The 21,710-nt window shown below is 36.6% G+C and overlaps 1 protein-coding gene and 1 non-coding gene across 2 annotated transcripts in view; both read right to left on the reverse strand.

Moving 5' to 3' along the window:
• Positions 1-1,610: 1,610 nt before the first annotated feature.
• Positions 1,611-21,710, reverse strand: part of FHL5 (four and a half LIM domains 5) — a 38,399-nt gene continuing 18,299 nt past the window's right edge. Inside the window, exons 2-6 of the mRNA XM_014561343.2 lie at positions 16,216-16,386; positions 14,959-15,133; positions 12,994-13,163; positions 9,353-9,539; positions 1,611-5,302 (exon numbers count right to left, since the gene is read on the reverse strand). Coding sequence (XP_014416829.1) covers positions 5,139-5,302; positions 9,353-9,539; positions 12,994-13,163; positions 14,959-15,133; positions 16,216-16,374 — 855 coding nt within the window. The 5' untranslated portion in view covers positions 16,375-16,386 and the 3' untranslated portion in view covers positions 1,611-5,138. The remainder of the gene's footprint in view (positions 5,303-9,352; positions 9,540-12,993; positions 13,164-14,958; positions 15,134-16,215; positions 16,387-21,710) is intronic.
• On the reverse strand, positions 12,368-12,440 carry TRNAT-AGU. Its single transcript has one exon. It is a non-coding gene; the product is annotated as a tRNA-Thr (tRNA).

Genomic DNA, 21,710 nt, shown 5'->3' on the forward strand with positions numbered 1-21,710 from the left:
GCATTGAATGTCACTGTTTGAGTCACTGAGTGGATGTCTGTTGAGCTCATTAATGCTCCCCCTTTAGAGAACCCTTTATGGACATCTACTCCATAAGTTTATTACCATTCGTGGGAAAATATTTGACCCAGATACTCTTTGCCTCTCAGTGACATGGATCATGATTCTATCACAGTGAGCTGTTCGCTTTCTCAACCACAAAGATATACAATCCAGTCATTCCAAATACACAGGAACTCGGTTCTTTTATAGACTCACACTTGAGCATGATCTCTTCTGTTTCTTTCCCCTCCTTTTTGATTTTCAATTTGAGAAATGCCTCCTCCAACCCCATATTCAGCAGGGTATCTGGTCCTAAAGCTGGTCATCAGGGAAAATTCAGAATGTTCAAAATTTTGAACCAGAACTTCTCTAATTCTCTCTGGATGATGCATTTTTAGGACTATCTAGGAAGCCACATGGATGACTGAGTGGATGGACTCACTTCTAATTTCTCTTGAGTTTGATGACCCTTGGTATCTTTGTTCCTTGGTGTCCTTTTGTTAAGTGTTGGCATAACAAAATCCAGATACACTAACTTCTGAAAAGTTGTAAGGTCAAATCTATCTTAGGACATTGTCCCCAACTCTTACTAGGTCTCCTTTACCTCTCACTGGAAAGAGGGCCTCAGAGTTCCCCAAACATTTCTTTACAGTTATCCCAGCTGACTCTTGGGAGTGGTTCTAGTAGAATAATGAAAAGCTAAAGAAGGTCTTATGTTTATGGGGTAAGAGGTTCAGGATGAAAGTAATATCCTAGCAAGTATAACTTCTAGTGATATGCTGACTGTTTCATTGAAGAAACACCATTCTAAGGCAACAGTTAATCTTTTGAGTACCATAAGAATTTCATATTTCAGAGCCATGTGGTCTTTAAAAAATGACCTAGAAGTGTTTGGTGAGAAATGTTCTTCTGAATCTTTCTTGGTGGAATGCATTCTGACAGTAAATGAATAAATAATCTAATGTTAACTCTGGAGAGAACTTAACTGATGCTTATAGTGTGGATTAGCGAAAGTTTCATGAAGCCTGCGTTACAGACCCAGAGTTTGCTTTAGATAAATAAGAGATTGAAACCACTGAGGGTTTTAACAATTTCTCTGATATACAAATAACAAGAAACTAGCAGAAGGCTACCTCAGTCAGAACAGGAAAATCCAACTGAAGTGGGATATTTCTGATGGAATATTTTTAGAATCACAGAAATAATAATTAAAATAATTCTTCTTCGCTTCGAATATTTAAAAATTTTATCACTCTTGAAAAAGAGCATCGATGTGGTGGCATTACTGTTTGGGTCAGACAGAATTGAATTATGCTATATTTGTATTAATACCCTGAAATGATGTTTGAACATATAGTTAATTTAGGTGTTGTAAAAATGATGTAAAAGTCAGGAAGATAAATGTCATTATGTCCCCTTTTGTAATAGAAGTAGAATTACTACTAAGTTATTCCATATCTATTTTGCTTACTGCACAATTAATGTAAAAAAAATGAATCTCTAAAAACAACTTGAGAAATGCGTACTATGTAAATTTATTCAGCATAAGAAACTTCTGAAAACCAGAATTTGTCAAACAAGTAAAAACTGTATTATCATCGTAATAAACATATTTGAGAATAATTTATGTGCTCAAGTGAATATATCTAAAGCATACTATAACAATCATTTTCTTATTTAAAATATGAGTTATTACCAATCCACCAAGCAGATTAAAAAGTACTTTTTTCCTTAAATTCAAAGATGGTGTAACTAACATCAGACCTGTTTTTAGGCTGACTTTTCATTTGTAGTGCTAAGTTTTGCAGTGACATTTTAACCAAGGCCATTTGTGCCAGGGTTAGGCATTTTCACAAAGGTTGGCCAACCTTTCACTCCAGTGTACATACACCTTAATGTTTCTTTTGTTAAAGTTATAGTGACCATGTAGGTTCTGAACCCGTGATTGTAGCGCTATGACACTTCACTTAACCACTGGGCCCAGATCATCCCAATATGACATGTTTATGATTTTGTTAAGTGAAAACTGAACCCTTGAGCACCCTACCTGTTATCACGGAAGCAGAAATTCTCTTCTGTGTTTCTCTTTTTCATCTCTAACCCCAACATGACAAGATAAAATATTTGACTCAGCGATTGTTTGCTCATCTGTATGGACAGATACAGCTCTTGGCCTGTGTGACCTACTGCGTCTCTTTCTTCACTCCTGTAGCCACTAACCAAAGTCTCACTGTGGTTGGAGGCCTAACCTTTGGAACCTCGCCCTCTTCAGCTCTAGGCCACACAGAATCCTTAGCACCCTGTTCCTCAAACACTGTTGTAATGTTTTTCTCCTCTATTTAAGAACAGTTAGTGACTTTCTGTTGGCTGTTCTATTAACTATAAAACTTTTATTTTAAGACTTCACATTCCCCCTTCATCTGACCCTTTCTTCTCTAGCAGTCTCATTTCTTCTTGCTCTTTGGCAGAGTTTCTCTATTTCCAAGCCATCTGGGCTGTTACTAGCTCACAGGATTTGCTTCTAACCACTTCCCTGCCTGTGCAGATGTTATGCCCTGAATCACTGGGAGCCCACATCTTCATAAGGCAGCCTGTTCCATCTCTGGGTAGGTCAGTTAGCTTTTCTCTTTACTGACCTAAATCAACCATAGTATACAGTGTATGATCTTTACTTTCATCTTTGTGTGTGTCCGTCTGATGGTGTCTCCTTTCTCAGTTGTTGTGTGTTTGTGTGTTACCTTGACAGTGGCACTTTGTGTAAGCTGTAGGGGAGGCTCTCTGCATCTCCCAGACTTCCATAGCCTGATCTACCCTCCCACCACCCCAGAACTACAGCAGCTCGAGCTCTAGTGTGTACAGCACATGTTTAATATAAATTTGATGACTAAGCTACCTTCTAACTGTGGAATTATTTATATGTGAAAGTATATATACGTAACTTTACTTATCAAAAGATCACAAAATCTCTGTCTTGCAAATGGTTCTGTGAATTTTAATTGGAAAGATTGAACACAAGCCTGATCACGTGCATACTTACACCCCCCCCCCGCAACCTCCCACAGCAAAATGCCTAAACGTTACCAATTGTTTAACTAAGAAAAACCATTACATTTTGTATGTTTGTTTATAATTGATTAACTGAGACAGTATTACATGTGGTATATCTATCCAGATTCAGAATGGCTTGGTTTTCTGTGTATATAATACATGGTTATTTTCTGGATCATAGAACAATTGGCATATTCAGTTCCACACGTGCAATTTCAAACAATGCAGGAAAAATATTGATACTTTTGCCTACATTTAATAATGTGAATATGAGGAAATATCTTGGCAAAAAAGACAATTATATTTTTCAAATAGCCTACGTACATCCTGACCTTTAATTAGTATCTCTAAATTGCTAGCATCTCGAAATGTCCTTGCATTTTAAACTGTTTCAAAACTTGTGCTTCCATAACCATTTAAATTGAATTTCCTGTGATACTATTTTAATCCTTGTAATCAGCCACAGCATATAATTAGATTTCAATCAGAACCTTTAAAGCTATGCAGTAATCTGAAAGTAAACACTTATAAAAATGTTAGGTCAATGTGAGTTTCTTCTCCTGACCTCTCTCTACTCCATCCAAGTGACATTCTAACCGAAGGTGATAACTGAGTGTGGAGAACAGAGCTTGCTTTCCATTTATTCCACATAATGTGGAAAATATTGTCCAGGGGCAGCCAGGTAGGGTCATCATCAATAGATGTCTGGTATAAACACATGGTGATGGGCTTTTCATTAAGGCTGTGACCAATAAACACTTGTTGTGACTTGTTTGTAAGCTGGCAACTGAGGGCTGAGTGTACCCCTCACAGTCATGCAAGGACTGAAGCTCTGGGACAGGGTTGTCGCGGGCATGGTGGCTGGCACGGGTGTGGCAGGCGGCACGGTTGTGGAGGAACATTGGCAGGGGCTCATCTACAGACTTTATTGCTGTATTGTGCTGCTTTGCGGGTCTTGAATTATCAGCAATTAATTATTCTTTTTCAGTTCTTATTATTACCAGATTTCTTTAAAGCCCACTTTTATGTCTTCCCATTAATCATCTTTGTAATTTTGGAAGGCAGAATGCATGAGGCTCAGAGCTAATTATGCATTCTGTTATGCCTTTAGTTATCTGGATGAAAGTCATGTTCCAACACTCAGTCCCTTCCCTAAAACTCATTTCCACAAGTGATGATTTAATGATCTATTTACTTTAAAGGTTTGCCTTTGGGGACAATGATTACCCTGGTTAGCTCCTTTGAAAGAATAGACTTTTCTTTCACAGAATCTGTAAGTATTTATGAAAAAAAAAAAGCATTGTGGGCTTTGAAGATGCATTTAATATTAAAATGTGTTGAAACCTATGCTTTGACCATCCCTAGGTAAAAAGGACTCTTTTATATCTATGCAGAGAATGAGAGTCATAGTGTCCAGAATTCTCAGATTCCATTGATTAAATATGGTAACCAACCAGCTGTGGAAGCCGGGTGGATGAGGGCAAATGGCAGCTTTGTTTTGCAACTCCATAGTCAGTGTGTGTGAACAATAAAAGAATGATAAAATGACAGAGTACTTAAATGTGATGATTACGAATCAGTTCCCCTGATTAGTTTTGTTCTTCTACAATTCATAGCAAATAGCTACAATTAGCTAGTTAGGAATGCAAATATTAATCTCACGTATGACTTTCAATTTGATCTCTTCATTTCCTTTTTACTCTGCAGTTTTGAGAAACATCAGTCTTCAGTATTAACATCCCTGACTCCTAGGTATAGGTCATACACTCGATTATAATAAAAAATATTTTCCTAAATTTCTAACAGCAGAGTGCAGTATATTGCAAGGAAAGGTGCCTATGTGATTTAGTATATATTCATATTTCTGTTAGGCTGTGCTTTTTTTGAACTCTTATAGTTCAATCAGAATGTGTGCAAAAACTCTCCCACTATAAACTCTACATTAATTTTTTTCTAAAAATTAAGTCAGAAAGACAACGCCAATCAAGTCCTGGATTTAGTGAGAACAAAAGCAAGGTGGATTTCAGTTGGGGAAGGACTGTCTCCTTCTAGATGTCAGTGTCTACCCCAGAGCCACATTTGCGGCAGAAGATTTCCTTGTTCTGGGTCAGGAAGCCTTCCCCCACCAAAGAGACTGAGCACTTGCCACAGTTAAAGCATTCGCTGTGCCACTGGCGGTCTTGAAAGCAGATAAACTTGGCACCTCTGAGACCTGTAAAGGAATTGGAAAAAAAAAAAGGATAATCTATTCTTTCAACAAATAGATGGATCATTCTATCAGGGGCTCTTCTGGGAACTGCAGATACAGCAGTGAGCAAGACCATGTAGAGGCAAGTAACCTAAAAAGAATGCTGCCCCCAGTGGGGGCATTTGGTAATGTCACCATGGGCAAGGTCTTCCTGTGAGAGCCAGCCAGATTCCCGTTTTTCCATAATCTACAGAAGTAGGTAGAATCTGGTTATACAAAACACAATATTTTTGGAGACACTTAAGGATTACCTAGGACATAGAAAGTACAGGGTAGTGCAGTGGAAAGAGGGTGTATGTTTTGAAGTCAGACAAATTGAAGTACAATTTTTTTCCCCTCTTTTTGTGATCTGGTTTACTTAAGAAGCAAACTTAGGATAAAGTCAATGTCTACTTCCTAGCCTGGTGTCTGATGTTTTAATGACTTTTGGTTCTCATCTCTTCCTTCTTTTTCCATGTTTAATTTTATTTAGGATAAAGTCCCATCCTCATGTTATGGCCTGGGACACAATTTCCAAAAGCCCCAAAGAGAGAATTTCATCCAAACTCTCCTGTAGCTAACCTTATGTGATGGCCTATGACCTCGCCCAGAGACGACTTCAGCTTAGGCTTGCAACAAAGATCTGTGAATCTGATCCCTCTGGCCGCTGAGGCCACGTACCCACTGGTTAGTTTCTAGGAGGTGCTGTCAGCCTCCGCCACTTCAACCTGAGCCTCACTTGAGCCGTAGGGTTTCTAAGAAAGGTAGTAGAATTTGAGTCTTCAGTGAGAGTGTATATCCCTGATACAAATCCATGGCACAGTTCAAGGAACTGCTTTTGAGGAACTGATAGAAAAGGAGACAAGGTCTAAGGATTTGGGATGCCCTAGGCTTGAGTCTTCATTTATTTGCCAAGTTTCCTCCAGGTGATCCTCGTGCTGTGAACTTTCTATGACTTGCTTATCACCCAGAGAGTAAGGCTAAAATAGATCATGCGCTGATGCGTGTGTAATTTCCAAATATTCCATTTGGGATGTTGAAGCAAAAAGGGTAAGTCTTCTATTTCAGACACATCCTCCTTAAATATTATAATGAATGTTTGTTTCCATCCTTGAAACTTTTTTTTTTTGATGTCTTCACATACAATTTACTAGTTCAGGGGTAAATTTACATCAAATTCTTGTGCTTTCCTTGATTAAATTTATAGCTTGCTTTTTTATGATGCTATTATCACTACTTTTTAATAAGAGTAAATCAATAATATACCAACTAATTCCCTTGATGTTATTCAAAACATGAATAAGCCGCAAGAATAATGTTCTATATATACATAAATCATCTCTGTTCATAATACTAATCATCATGCATCTAGCATTTTGATATGCATGAGATTGTCTTGTTTTTTTTTTTTTTGTTTGTTAAGCCTTGTACAGGTGGCAAATATACAACTAATTCTTCTAGAAATTTACAAAGAAGAAGAAAAAAAGAAGCATGTGGTAGCAGGAATGATAAGAAAGGCCTGACTCAACATGTGAGATGACTGTAAATTGTTTTGATTTTGGATATATTTACTCCCTCAGATCAGGAGGGTCATTTGCAGTAAGAAAGTCATCCAGGAAGCAGGTCTCTGGCACCTGTTTTATCTGGCTTCATTTATCCTGAAAATTTAATAGAACAAGAGCTAGCATTTGGGGAGCACTTGATGATGATCCAGTCACTATTCTAAGCCCTTTACTTCATATAACTCTCCCCTCATGGGGTAGACATTACCATCAACCCGAATTTGCTGACAAAAATTGATGACTAGAGAGGTTCAAGCACGTGGCCAAATCACCCAGCTGGTAAATGGCAGATCTGGGATGCAATTTGAGGCCATCTGGCTTCAGAGCCTATGCTCCTAACTTCACCAAATTAAGTCTGAATTTCCTTTTGTAAGGAACATAACCAGCAAACTTAAGCATCCCTTTCTGAAGAAATCAGCATTTGAAACTCCTTTTACAAATAGTAAGCAGAAAGGGAAGAAAGCTAATACGTGATCTTGTTCATTTTGCAAATAATGTGAATGAGGATCTCAGAGGTGACTTGAGTCCCCGTGGTCACACGGTAGTCAGGGTCGGAGGTGAGACCAAGGGCTTTTACTCCCTAGACCAGAGCTCTTCCCACTAGAGCACACTGCTTCATTTACCCCAGAAAGATTGAAAGGTAAATCCTATCTTAGAGAAGGAGAAAAATAATTGTAGTTATACCTTAAGTTTGCCCAAATGAATCAAATTCATTGTGATGGAATTTTAAAAAATTACACCTGGTGACTTACAGATTTAATTTAAAGTAGTGTGTTTAAAACATCGTAATGTAGTCTCTTAGGATAACACTGTTTGCATGAATGTACAACTTTCAGAAGACAGGTATATGGCAGTGTAGTTCCCTATGCTACGTTAGTTCAAGTGGCTCAGTCTTAAAGAAGCGCTACTTCAGGGCCTACGTATGTATTTAAGAGTCAGATCAAAACATATTAAAATGAGCTGCAAGGTTTTGCAAGGCCTCCTGCAGCCAAGAGAACAAGCCACCATCTCCACTAGTTTTAGTTAGAGATGGGACTCCCAGCAACGCAGCAATAACTACACCAGAAGTGTAGAAGCAGAAGAGCAGGGCGGTTAAGAGTGCAAGTTTGGAGAGCAACTCTGGGATTGCCAACATAACTCCCTGGAAAGGCTGGGAAGGTGACATAGCCGAGTGATGGAGACAAGGTGGGAGGAACAAAGAGGGCATGCCCTACACAATGGGCCAGCCGCTCGGCTCCAAATGACATCGACCTAGCCAGGAACATGAGGGCAGTCTACTCACCCCGGGGAAGGCTCTTTTTTTTTTTACTCTTGGCTGCAAAGATGGATTGTACATTTGTTGTTTCCAAACATGGGCAGGCCAAACCAAACATGCAAACCGGTCAGATGTAGCCCACGGACCATTGTGTGATTCTGAAACACATGGTGCCTTGTGCAGACAAAGAGGACCGTGCTCTGTTTCTCCAGGAAACTCTCTCTCTCCCTTGCAAGTAAAACCTATCAAGCTGGGTTTACAGCAAAATTCTTTTCTTTATTTGGAGATGAGTAAAGATTTAGCTTTTACTTTGTGATAGATTTGGAGATTAAGGAGGAAGAAAGGGATACAATAATCTTTCATTCTACTTCACATAAACAGCACTGGGACTAAAGGCTAGGGGTACAGTTCTGCCAGGTCACCCAGTGACCATACATTGCCTAAAAGGATAGCTGTTGGGTTTCTCAGGTGTGATGTGGGCTTCAGTTCTTTTATACCCTGTGGGCTTAATGTTTTAGAAGTATCTCTGAGGAAAATATAATTTTTTTTACCTTGAAAATCCATCTAACACCAATCAGTTTATCATTTGTGTCATTTTCAAACCATGTTACGTATGTTTTGTTTCTTCAATAGAATACTATCTTGTTTTATTTCATCTATCCATAATTGAAACTTGTTGTAAGTGAACAGAAGGAAAAGAGAATAATACATTGTTAGAAGCATCTTAAATTGAGGTTTAATTAATTCCTGACCTGTGCTATCCTAATTATTACAGCTTCAGGTTTTTGTACAATACTTGTATTTAATTAAAACTTTTTCTATGTTAAGGTCCCTTCACCCTTGTTTGGAATTCAGCAGGACTTTGATTTATAAGTATCCCTTCCCCCCACTCAACTCAAAGTTCTGCCTCAGATCAGGCCTTCTTTTGAGGAAGGTCTCTAACCACTCAGCTCCCTCTTCCCCAAATTACTACTTTACCTGGAGTCAGTACCATTAGGTTTAGTATGAATTACCCTCTGTAGAGCAAAGCTAACTTAATTATACTCTCTACCTGCCTTGAGGGTTCTGTGTCATACTTCTATTTATATATGGGTACCCATGTTTATTTCGTAAGAGAAAGATCAGCCTTTTAAAACTTGCATTTCCTAAATTAACTCTGTAGTGTTTACATAGTGAGACTTGTCTCATGGGAGGCCTGTGTGACCCCGAGGAACTCACCAGTAATGGGTCTGGTGCAGGCGGCACACTTTTTGGCATAAAGATGGTTGTAGCAGTCCAGGCAGAATGGATAGTCATCTTTGGACATAAACTCTTCTTCACAGAGCTCCTTCCGACAGCCGCTACACAGAAAACACTCTTTATGCCACGGCTGGTCACGAAATGTTATCCCACCTGAAGTGATCACCTGGCAAAGGATCACAAAACAAGGCCATGACCATGGAAACTCAGTTCAGACTTCTTGTGATTCTCTTCTGTGTCCAAGGGTGGTACTGCAGGCCACCCTATTACATTGTGTCAGGATGTCTTTTCCCTGGGATTAAAAAAAAATTAATCTGAGAAACAAAAGGTTATAGGTATTAAACAGAACTGGTGAGAAATAGCCTCATTTTTCTCCTACAATGGAACAGAAAAGAAGCAGGGCCAGAATGAACTCAGGAGGATGAAGAAGAAATAGGCCTTGATTCCTTTGCTCGTCTTTCTCTAAGTTTCTTGTTGGTCTTCAAAGATCTGCCATTAGAACTAAGATATTTTCTATGTTATGTTCTTACTTCCACATCTAACTCTTAAGGATCCTTTAAAAAAAAAATAATTTTCCAAATGCTTTATTCTAGCAGCAGCAACCCTGAAAGAAATTGATAAAAACCATCACCTGCTAATAATGGCTGACATTTCTTAAGTGTTTTTTTTTTTTTCCCCAGTCTTCAGTCCTGTGTGTAACCTTTTCTTAACATTGTCAACATCCTGACACAGTAGGGACTCTTACACACTTTAGAAATCGGCAACTAGTGAGGGTTAGTTACAGTGAAGTCACTTGCTAGGGTCATACTGAGCTAGCATCTAAATCTGCACAGTCTGATCCACATCCCGTGCACTTAATCATGAACACAGTACTGAGGCAAGACTGCTTTGCACTCATAAGTAGTTGACAAGTCTTTGCTGAATGAATGAACAAACATCAAGGGAGAAAAATCTTCAGAAAGCAATTCCAATCTTGTATCCAGCAACGATGGGGCTGCTGTAGGAAACTGCATGAGTTGTCAGCATTAGGGCAGGAAGTCATGAGTGTTGGTTGTACGTTGAACCTTAATGCGTGACGTGCTAGGGTTCTGCAGAGATGCTCATTACTCTTTCATAAGATTTTTTTTTTCCTAAACCAGTTTAATCTATGATTTCTAATTTTTAAAAAGCTGAGATATCTTCATTAATAATCAGATGGAAAAATATTAGACAGATCTTTTTGTGTAGCAATTGTTAAGTCATAGTGTCTTTCAAATCCATGGCTATTGAGCTCCTGGAGGGGCTGCGGAACCTGGGATGTGTTCCTGGAAACATCTTAGAATGACTGAAGCAATGTGATGTCTGAGATGGTTCCTGTCATCTTTGTATTCAGCATAATTAGCTATAGAAAATGTAGAATCTATTCTAAACCACCTTATTGTTGGCAAATTAAAAAATATTTGTCTAAGCTGTAAGCTTTTGAAAAGATTATTCTAAAAATATTTTAAAATATTACTGTGACTATCTTAGAAATTAAAGGTATTTGATAGAAGTGTTTTTTTTGTTTTTTTTTTTGTAAAGGAGAAAAAGTTTACTGTTCTAAATAAGTAAATGGGAAACATAAAACCTCTGAAAAAAATTCTGTGGGCCTGGTTGTCAAGCAGTTTTGCTTATTTTCTTTTGTTTTATATTTGGTCTTTGGCTTGGGTTGAAACAAATTGTTTTTCTTCAGTTGGATCATCTTAATCAAAAATATTTATATCCAGCTTTCCTTAAAGGACTTGTGGTTTTAAAAAATTAAATAGAAAATAATCTGGCATGTGGTGATCTATCTTCTACCCAATATAAACATTTTGTAAATTTTTTGGTGACTTCAAATCATGTCCTAAATATAGGGTAGGCTCCTGTAACCTGGGAAATGCCCAGTGCTTCGCCCCAGACAGAGCTCCACGCTGATGTACTAGAGAAGTTTCCTTGAATCTTTACAGCACTGGAAAAAACTTTATATTATATGCCCACCAAATGATTTTAAGATAATTTCCACAAGTCTCATTAATATTTTAACGTAAGTCCTTAGGAAACACAGCCTAAAAATGGCCAACTTAGTTGGCCCTCAAAACTCTGAGCTAAATCTTTCCATTTTATTTCCAGCCTCTGTTTCTAAACGCGTGTCAGTGACTGATGATTTTTCAGAGGTTCATCTGTCCCAGGGTCATAGGCTTTGACTGTTTCTTGTAAAGTCTTTTTCTGAGTCAGTGTTTGTGACAGAGTAATGGAAGTCTCTGTGTACAAGATGATTTTCTGTCATGTTACTATCAATTGTAATTTTCAGCGGCCATTAGAGTGTAATTTCATAATCCCGACTTAGGAGTTTATTGATGTCTCCTCAAATGCAACACTAGTATTTTAAATATATGTAGAAAATTACTGTGCATGGGCATGTGTATGCACGTGTGCATGTGTGTTTGTAGACGCCTTTGTAGAAAGTGGTAGTGAGTCTTCCACCTGTCCAGATGCAAGTATACAAATCACCTTAAGTAGAAAGTAGCCCATAGATCAAAAATGTTTAGAAACCATTATCCTAATCCAATAGGTTTCCATGATTCAGCTTTTTCATCACAATTTATAGGGTTATTTAAACTTATGATGCCTCACAGGTCAAGGATTTTTTTGAGAATATCAGTATCTATTTTATGGACTGTAGGCAGGTTTTATCAAGGTGATAGAGATGAGTGACTTTTTCACATAAAAGCTTAGAGGATAAAAAGACTTGGACAAAGTTTACTTGAAAAAAAGGACTTTTTTCTTTTGGAAAATAAGTTTTGAATGGGTATCACATTAAAGGCCCTCATGGCACTCTGGACCTGGAAGTGAAGGAGACCACTTGCAGCTCTACTTTCCGTCTTTTTTTTTTTTTTTTTTAATATTTTTCCTTTTTTTTAAGTTCTGTTTTTTGTTTTTTTTTTTAAGTTTTTTTGGGGGTGAGGGTAATTAGGTTTATTTATTTATTTTTAGAGGAGGTACTGGGGATTGAACCCAGGACCTCATGCATACTAAGCATGCACTCTACCATTTGAGCTATACCCTCCCCCCTACTTTCTGTCGTTCTAATGAAGTTTCTTAATGATCTTTTCACTCTCTTGGGCCTACCTGTCTTCTAGACTTTAGAAATATAAAAGCTTCAGGCCAAAAACACATTTGTGTTGCTGGGACATAATGTGAGAGGTAAATATCCTTTTAAAATTGGTTCCCTTAGTCATTCTGAGACAAATCCGTATTTCCCTGAAATTAAACAGATCAAAAATTATTTTCTAAGAAATATTCTGTATTCAAAGAGAGACGTGTGCCCTTTCCCAGAATACATGAAATCTTTCGTTAACAGCAGTGAATGGAACTGAAATATCAAATCACTTGATTTTGGAATATTAAGTTCATGTTCTGAGTGGAATTTTGTGTTGATAAAATAGATGGCTATCCTCACTTCGACAGGCAGGGCTTTTGAGCATGATGGAATTCAAAACTGACATGAATGTGTAAAGACAGGTATAGCACAATAGTATCAGTTCATTCCAAATACCTAGTGCAGCTAAAATGCAATGGTCTGGAAGGTTCTACAAGTTTTATCCTCTTTAGATAATTACCTTCTTACAAAAGCTGCAGTAGTGAGCAAACTTCCTCTCAAAACAAGGCACACAATAGTTGCCACTCTCTTTGGAAATCAAAGGTTTTGTTCCTATCGGCTGTCGGCAGTGCTCACACAAAAAGCAGGTTTCATGCCAGTAGTTCCCCTTAAATTCCATTTTGCGGGAACCTGTACCCCAAAAGTAAGAACCTGTTAGTCAAAATCAAACATAGTTATATTTTCTCTTAAGCAAAAATGCATCAAGTCAGAGCACTTAAAATACATATTAAAGTTAAGGCGATTGACTAATTATTCTTACAGAAAAAGTGTTTTGTTTCCAAAACATTTATCTGGAAAAAAAAAAAAAAGAGGTAATTAGAGTTCAGCCATGATGATGGTGAATCATTCTTTCACCGAAAACTTTTGTGCTGTGTAAGCTACTGTTTTGAGATGTGAAAATGCAATAATGCTGCACGTGATTTAGGTAAATTGGGCCTTGCCAGCCATTACAGGGACATTAGGAAATCCCAGGACACAAACTCTGGAGACTGATGTTGTGCAGTTACGGTCTCCCAGAAAATCTTTGTGTCTCTAATAAGAAAATGAGAAAGAATTGTGTTCTTAGACTGCTGTCCTTAGACACTGAGAAAAAGATCAAAACAGAGAATTAGTACTCACCGAAAAGTGTAGAAATTTACATGGATTCTTGTCTTCACTAAGAGAAAATAAAGATGACTAACTCTCAGACCAGTTTGGGTCAAGCTACAGGATGATGGTTGGCCCCGTTCTCCTATGATGGATTATGCTTTCTGATGCCATTGGTTATGCCTCGGACAGGGTGTTTAATGCAGGGCTAGCGTTGTTGGTATAGATCGTATCTTTATTCCATGGCTCAGATTCTGGTTTTAAATGTTTCTATGAACTAGATTTATAAAAATACACAGAACCCAGTAATTTACTCGTTGAAGACATAAAGAATAATCTATTTATTTCTGAAGTATCCCAAATGAGATAAAGAGATAGCAAGAATGATGCCTTTCTCAGAAGCAGGGATTTGTACCCTAGTCCTCCTTTATCTGTGGAGGGGGGTACTTTCGAAGACCCCCAGTGGATGCGTGAAATCGCAGATAATACAAAACTCTGTATACACTGTTTTTTCTTATACATACAGACCTATGATAAAGGTTAATTTATAAATTAGGCATCATAAGAGATTAACAATAGTAATAATAAAATAGAACAACTGCAACAAAGTACTGTAATAAAGTTGTGTGAATGTGGTCTCTCTATCTCAAAATATCTTACTCTACAAATTTAATGCCTTCTTTTCCATGTTAACTAAGCACTTATCCTGCTCCGTGGCCGTAACTTTTGCAGTGTGAGGTGTGACAGCAAAACTGGCAGGAACTTCTTTTTCCTTCTTCACAATTTCATGGATGGAAAATTCATTCTTCTGTTAGATCTTAGCAACTTCAGCATACAATTTCTTTTCTTTCATTATTAAGTCGAGAATTTTCACTTCTTCATTTAAAAGAAGCACTTTACGGCTTTTCTTTGGCATATCTGAACTGCCAGCATGACCACTCTTCCTCTTTGGGGCCATTATTAAGTTAAATACAGCTTTCTAGAGCACAGGCACTGTGACAGCGCAACAGTCTGATCTGCTATCTGAGAGCGCTCCTAAGGGTCTGCCAGGCAGGATACTCTGGACAAAGGGATGATTCACGTCCCGGGTGGGACAGAGTGGGATGGTTTGAGATTTCATCACACTGCTCAGAACAGTGCACAAGTTAAAACTTATGAAATGTTTATTTCTGGAATTTTCCATGTAATATTTTCGGACTGAGGTTGACCTTGGGTAACTGCAACCGTGGAAAGTGAAACCACGGGTAAGGCGGACTATTGCACTACACTCTTCATGTGCTTGGGTTTAATTCAAAGTACTGCAGCTTCAGCTCTAGACCAGAACTCCCTGTGACCTTACCAGGCATGATGGTCTTCTTGCAGTGGAAGCACTTGGAGGAGCACTCGTTAGAATAGCACTCCGAGCACAGCAGGCGCTCATCCTTGGCAACAAAAGGCTTTTCTACCAAAGAGTGATTGCATTTGGCACAGTTGAAGCATCCTTCATGCCAGTGACGGCCTTTGTAACAAAGATCCTTCGAGACAGTAAATAAAAGTTAATTAAAAGTATTTGCAACCAAACAGTCCATTTTATAAGACAAAACTCAACACTCCTGGGACTCTGGTGCCGGTAGTTTGTGTTGGTAGCTCGAGGGAATGTTGTTATTGATATTCTTGCCCAGAGAGAGAAGACGCTGGGGCAATTAAGAGCTAGAGCCTGGGGCTTCTCTGGTTGATCACCAAAGACAGATGGAAAATAAGTGGACCCTCCCCTATTTCTTCAAATTTCCTCTACTTTCCTTTTATAAATTATGAGAGATTATGGAATGATTTTTATTTTTAGGTTGTAATATCCTATTACTGTTTGAAATTTAACTAAACAAAATCTCAACACTACTTAACTAAAGCAAAGGCAAAAAGAAGAGGAAGGAGAAAGATACAATAATGTACACTGTGGGAGGAACAGGCTGTATGTGTGGGAGGGATCAGGGCGCACTGTGTTTAGTGGAGACGAGGCTGATTTGAAGTCAGAAAATAGAGATTTTTGAATCTTTATATCTCCAATTATTTAATTGTATTTATTCATTTGTGTTCTTGTCATTCCAGAAATCATTCAACATTTTTTTAATTCTTTTTTTTTTTATTGAATGTAGTCAGTTCACAATGTTAGCTTCAGGTGTACAGCAAAGTGATTCAATTATACATATACATACATACGTATTTTTTTTTTCAGTTTCTTTTCCATCGTGGCTCATTACAAGAAATTGAATATAGTTCCCTGGGCTATACAGTAGGTCCTTGTTGTTTATCTATTTTATATATAGTAATGAGAAATCACTCAACATTTTAACTGTGTAACTTTGGGCAAAAAGACTTAAACTCTTTAATCTTTAGCACCCTAAATTATCTCCTAAAATCATTGTGAGGGTTAAAGTATATCTTATATTTCACTGTACCTAAGCATACTGCCTGGAACTTGATTGATGGTGGCTTTGAAAATTCTTAAGTCCAATAGCAGAGCAATAGAGTATTAACAGTCAACACTAAAGAAAAAACATTCCAAAGCATTTGTCTGCTATTCGTGTGCAATAATTCTGTGAATTGAGGTAACACCTACCTTGGAATCTGATTCAATTGGTTCTTTGCACTCCTCACAATAGTTAGAAAATACACGGTCATAACATGAAACACAGTATGGATTGTCATCCTTTAGTACATACTTCTTCCCAAGAAGTGATGCTGTGCAGTATTGACAATCAAATTGAGCAGTTGTCATTTTGGTTTAATCCTGTGGGTAAAAAAATGATTTCATGCATATAAAGGCAAAAATTTTTTGATAAGAAAAATTATAAAGTCTCAATACAATAGGAGTCAAGCCCCTGAATGGATTTAGTTTCTTATGTGAAAATCCACCGATTTGCGAAATAGGTTGTAGTCATGGTGATACTTGGAGCAATTTAGGAAAGGCTACTCTCTCATCTTGGCAATTCTGTGCATTTTGCTAACAGAATGCATCAAGCCCGCAGTCAGACTGTGAAAAACATGTTGTATTCATCATTCACTAATGTGGGATTCACTAAGAATGTGACGTGTTGTCATAGGATTGTTTCACCCCAACGATGTAAATATGAACTATTGACAGAGTTTTCACTAACTGTCATCACTTACTATCTTGTTGAAGAGCTCTGAAGGTTGGATTTCTATGGAAATAACAGTCTTTGTTTTACTCTAACTAAAATAGAAATGAGTAAGAACATTGTCATTTTCTACGCCATTCTTCTATTTCCCAAGTTTTTATTGGGTACCTGATGAGGGTTCTGCACATTAGTCCTAAGGTCTTCCTGTACCAAAGACTCTCCCTTGGGTCATCCTCCTGGTTACCTGTGTTTTCCATCTCCCCAAATGTCCTGTTGACTCCAAAATCTCCAGCTTTAGCCTGTTCATCATTTGCCTCCTGGGCATCTCTATTTAAATGCCCTACACCTACCTGGTTAAATAAAATGCAGCAGGGAGGATTCAGTCAAAGTGCTCGGTCTTTGAGACTGCTGTTGAGCAATTATCCAGCTGTAGACTTGCAGTTAGAATCATCAATGGTAGGAAAGAGGGACAGGCTTCTTCAGGCTTTAGGGGTAAACTAATGTGTACACATAAGGAATAACAGCAGCAGCGTCTTACAGGATGAACAACTGATATGAGACATAAAGCCAAAGCCCATATAAGAATTCTAGTTATTTTATAAATTTAGAAAAACCATTAAAGGACACATGGATTTCAAAAAGGTTTACTTAGGCATTGAACATGAGTTTTCATGGTCACCAAATCAGATTTTCTTGGAAAATAAATATATTAGGAGCTATGAATATTTTCCAATTGTCCATCTCAGAAATTTGTTTTTTTTTAATTTTACCAAAATCAGAAAATCAATTATTGTAATGTTTTTATAGCATTTTTAATGCTAGTTTTCATTTACTACGTTCAAATTGTATTTCTATGCATTTTGCCTTCTTTTATTTTAAACATGAAGTTTCCAGCTGAGTGTCTTGATGAATATACATTGTTATTAATTCTGTTTTAGTAGATCTTCACTAACAGAGAAAAGACTGAGGGTTTGGAACATGTGCATCTTTTCCCAGGAAAGATGAAAATTCAACTAGAAAGTTCCCAATGGAACATGCCAAAATTATTTGCCAGGAATACTGAATTCCCTATTTGATTAATTCCACAGAAATGTCCCTTTTTTAGTGAATACAAACACATGAAAAGTATTATTGAGGGCTTGGAAACAGGAGGAAAATAGATCTGATTCCCTTGCAAGATTTTAAAATGCAAGTTTTATTCATATTTACGGTGATTGTTTATCTCTTAAGAGTGAAATAGGGTATGTAATTTAACTTTCATCACTTAATATGGAAAATGCCATTTTCATTATTAACATTTACTTAGTTTTAGATGTATAAAATAGCACCATGAAACAACCTCCCAGGACTTAGGAACTCTTAGACTACTTCCATTTTGTGAGGCTTCTAGTATATTACAAAATGAAGAAATAGCCAAAGAGCTCACAAAATTGGTAGAATTTCAAGTGTTTATTTTAAACAACACTTTAAATGCAATATTACAATATCTGTACCTCATTTGGTGATCAAGTTAGAAGTCTAAATATCTAAATATTTAAATATTTATTTTATAAATATATACTGATATCAAAATATATATCAATGAATATATATACTCGTCTAAATGTCAATACAAGAAGAGACAGCCTTGCCTCATACCCATCCTAATCACACAATAGGCCTTGCTCCATGGAAAATTCTTAACAAAATGAACCATATTTCCTTCATTTTTAAAGGAGAAAGGTACTTCTTATTACATCTATTTGTTTTATTTAAAATTAAAAAAAAAATGTTTCATACATAGTTTTTTAAAACTTCTTTTTTTTTTTTTAATGGGGTGTCCAGGGATTGGACCTAGTGCATGCTAAGCATGCACTCTGCCACTGAGCTATTTCCCTCCCCTGCCTTTCTACAAATTATATAAAAATTTTTCATCTATTTTTTTTTTTTTAAAAGCAACATCAGGGAGTTGGGGAGGGGAGAAAACAGTCAATTCAATATGTCAAAACTATGTGATTTTTACAGTTTATAGAACTATGCAGTGAGAGTAGGCATTTCATCCAGGTCAACCTATATTAAATATCTGCTCAGTAATAGTTGAACTCCCTGCCCTTAAGAAGTCTAGATTCTCTTAGCTCTTCCCTTGGTAACAGTGAATATAATTTGAGGTAAGAGAACCAAATAAATGTTCACTCTCTTATTCTTGGTTGGGGAAAGTACACTAAGAGACTCAGTCCTCATTTTCATGAAGCCTATCATTTAACCATGGATAAATGACCACATCCAAATAGAGTTTCTTAAACAGAGGTGGCAGAACCACAAATATGATACACATTCCACTAAAACCGTATAGAATTCTTAGCAACTAATAGGAAGGAGTGAGGAGGAGAAGGAGTTCTCCTATACAGGATACACAATATGGGGAGAACTTTCTCAGAAGATTTTAAGGAAGTTGAGCTTTCAAAACATCTGTTGGGAAGGCAGGAAGGGAAGAAGGATCTTGGTTGAGCAGTGAAGGAAGGAGGAAAGACATGGGAGAATAGCACAGGATTACATCTAAAGTGGGATATGGTGAGTCTCTCACCAATAGATTTTCACCCAGGTACGTTCAGAAAAAAAGGAAGACCTTGAAAGTACTTAAAGCTTTTTAAAGCTACTTGAACCTTTAATACAAACAGTTTTAAGTAGGGTGGGGGCAGGCAAAAGAGTCAAGAGTATGAATTTTTCCTATCAGGTCACTTTTTACCACCTTTTCTTCTAAATATCATACTGTGCTTTTTCTTCTTCTTTATCCCTCACATTAATATTTTTGAATACTCAGGGAATAACTTGTGTCCACAAGAGCAGACCAAGTGGCCTGTTTTTAGTCATTCCCTGATAGGAAAAATTGTAGGAAAGGGGATGAGACTACGTGATTCTTATCTCGGGAGCCACAATCTGAGGGTTAATTTGACAAAGATATTGGAAAATTTTTGCTTTCCAATATTTAAAATCCTTGAACAAAGCTGATTTATAATTATGAGTCATAAGAAATCTTAACATTTACAGTATACGCTAATTGGATAGTGCTTAACTTTTCTAGGCATGAACTTAGAAATGCTAGTATTAATATCAATTAGACATTCTTGTCAAACTTTTCAAAGGGATTTTATATATCAGTTAGATATATTATTGTCAAACTTCTTTCAAAGTCATTCTGCAATTATAGAACAGTTTAAGCACAGATTTTTTTATCATTGCATACTGGGGTTTTAGAAGATTGATTTAGAAGTACGTTGATATATCAAAGAACCTATGACAACAAGATAAGTAGCTCAGGAGTTCAATGTCATGAATGGACTTGGCTTTCTTTTTGCAGTTCCCTCCTTTAGATTTTAGATCTCTGCCTTAAAGGATGTGAGTTTATTAGTCAATGCTTCCATAGCTGAGGATGCTGTTTCTTAGATGTTATTTTTAAAACCAGGAATAATTTTATATCAAGTTATGTTATGTGGTGAGTTATTGATGAGAAGGCTAATGCTGAGAGCAGTATACTCACTTATATTTTCACTACGCTGAGCAGAATTAATAGATACACAAGAAATATACTTTAGAGAATGTTAAGCAGGAGAGAAACAAGGACTTGAGGGCTATGCATGGTGTCTTTAATATGATTTTGTTTGCAAGACATCACACACCATTCATTCATTCATTCATGCATTCGGTAAACAGGTAATTATTTTCTATTTGCAAAGTAATCTGCTAGAAGTTGTGAAAGATAGAAAAACTGACTAGACTCAAACCAGACAATTTAGTTTCCCCATTAAAAGTAATTTCCTTCTTCCGTCTCTTGACTGGTGGTTTTTAATGATCACTGGACATTAGAACTTCTTGTGAGCTGAAAAACACTCATTCTCATTCTCTACCTCGAGAAATTCTGGTTTAATTGGTTTGAGATAGGGGTGCACTTTGGAAATTTTAAAAATTCTAACATGCATTGTGTTTAGAACCATTGCTCTAAATTGTTATAATCTTTCATTTATCCTTATCACTTCCAAACTTTCGTTTATTTACAGAATGTCCTTACTCTTCCTACTATATATTTTGATAATGAAGGTTAAAAAAAGAGATATTTCCAGACACTCAGAAACTGAATATATCAATAGCACACCATATTAAAATAAACACCAAACAGTGTTCTTCAGGCAAAAGGACACTAATCTCAGATTGAAGCTCAGAGATACAGGGGTGAAAAAACAAGAAAAAATTATAAATGTATAGATGAACCTGAATAAATATTAAGACAGAACAACACTTCTGGAGAATTTGAAAATTTAGACAAAAATGAGAAACTTCTAAGACGAGTAAAACATTAGAACTGACATGGGAAGAAATATAAAATTACAACTGGTTGGTAACTATTAGAGAAACTTGAATTTGAAACTAAAAGCCTGCATACAAAGTAAAATACAAACCCACATGCCTTCACTAGTGGATTTTACCTGGCTTTTAGGAAGAAATAACACCAGTCTTAACAAATTATACCAAATAATTAAAAATAAGAAACATGATCCAGTTAATTTTGAACCCATTAAAACTGATACCGGTATCTAAAAATATTATGAGAAAAAAATTATAGGCATACTCATAATAGTAAATTTTATAGTAAATACAAAAATTTTAGCACTAATAATAACTAATTGAATCCAGTCATGTATGAAAAAGTTAAAATCATAGTAAGTTGAATTTTTCCCAGGAATGCAATTTGGTTTAAAATTAAAAAGAGATTTGACACAACATTGTAAAATGATTATAAATCAATAAAAAATGTTTAAAAAAATTAAAAAGAGAATCACTCACATCTACCAAATAAAAGAGAAAGCCATATAATTATCTTAGCAGATGCAGAAAAGGCATTTAATAAAACTGTACTTCAATTCACGACTAAAAACTTAGCAAACTAAGAATAAAGAAACTTTCTCAATGTAACTAAAAAATATAGCAAACATTATTCTTA

Source organism: Camelus ferus, chromosome 8 (assembly GCF_009834535.1).
Source record: "Camelus ferus isolate YT-003-E chromosome 8, BCGSAC_Cfer_1.0, whole genome shotgun sequence".
Classification (NCBI taxonomy): domain Eukaryota; kingdom Metazoa; phylum Chordata; class Mammalia; order Artiodactyla; family Camelidae; genus Camelus; species Camelus ferus.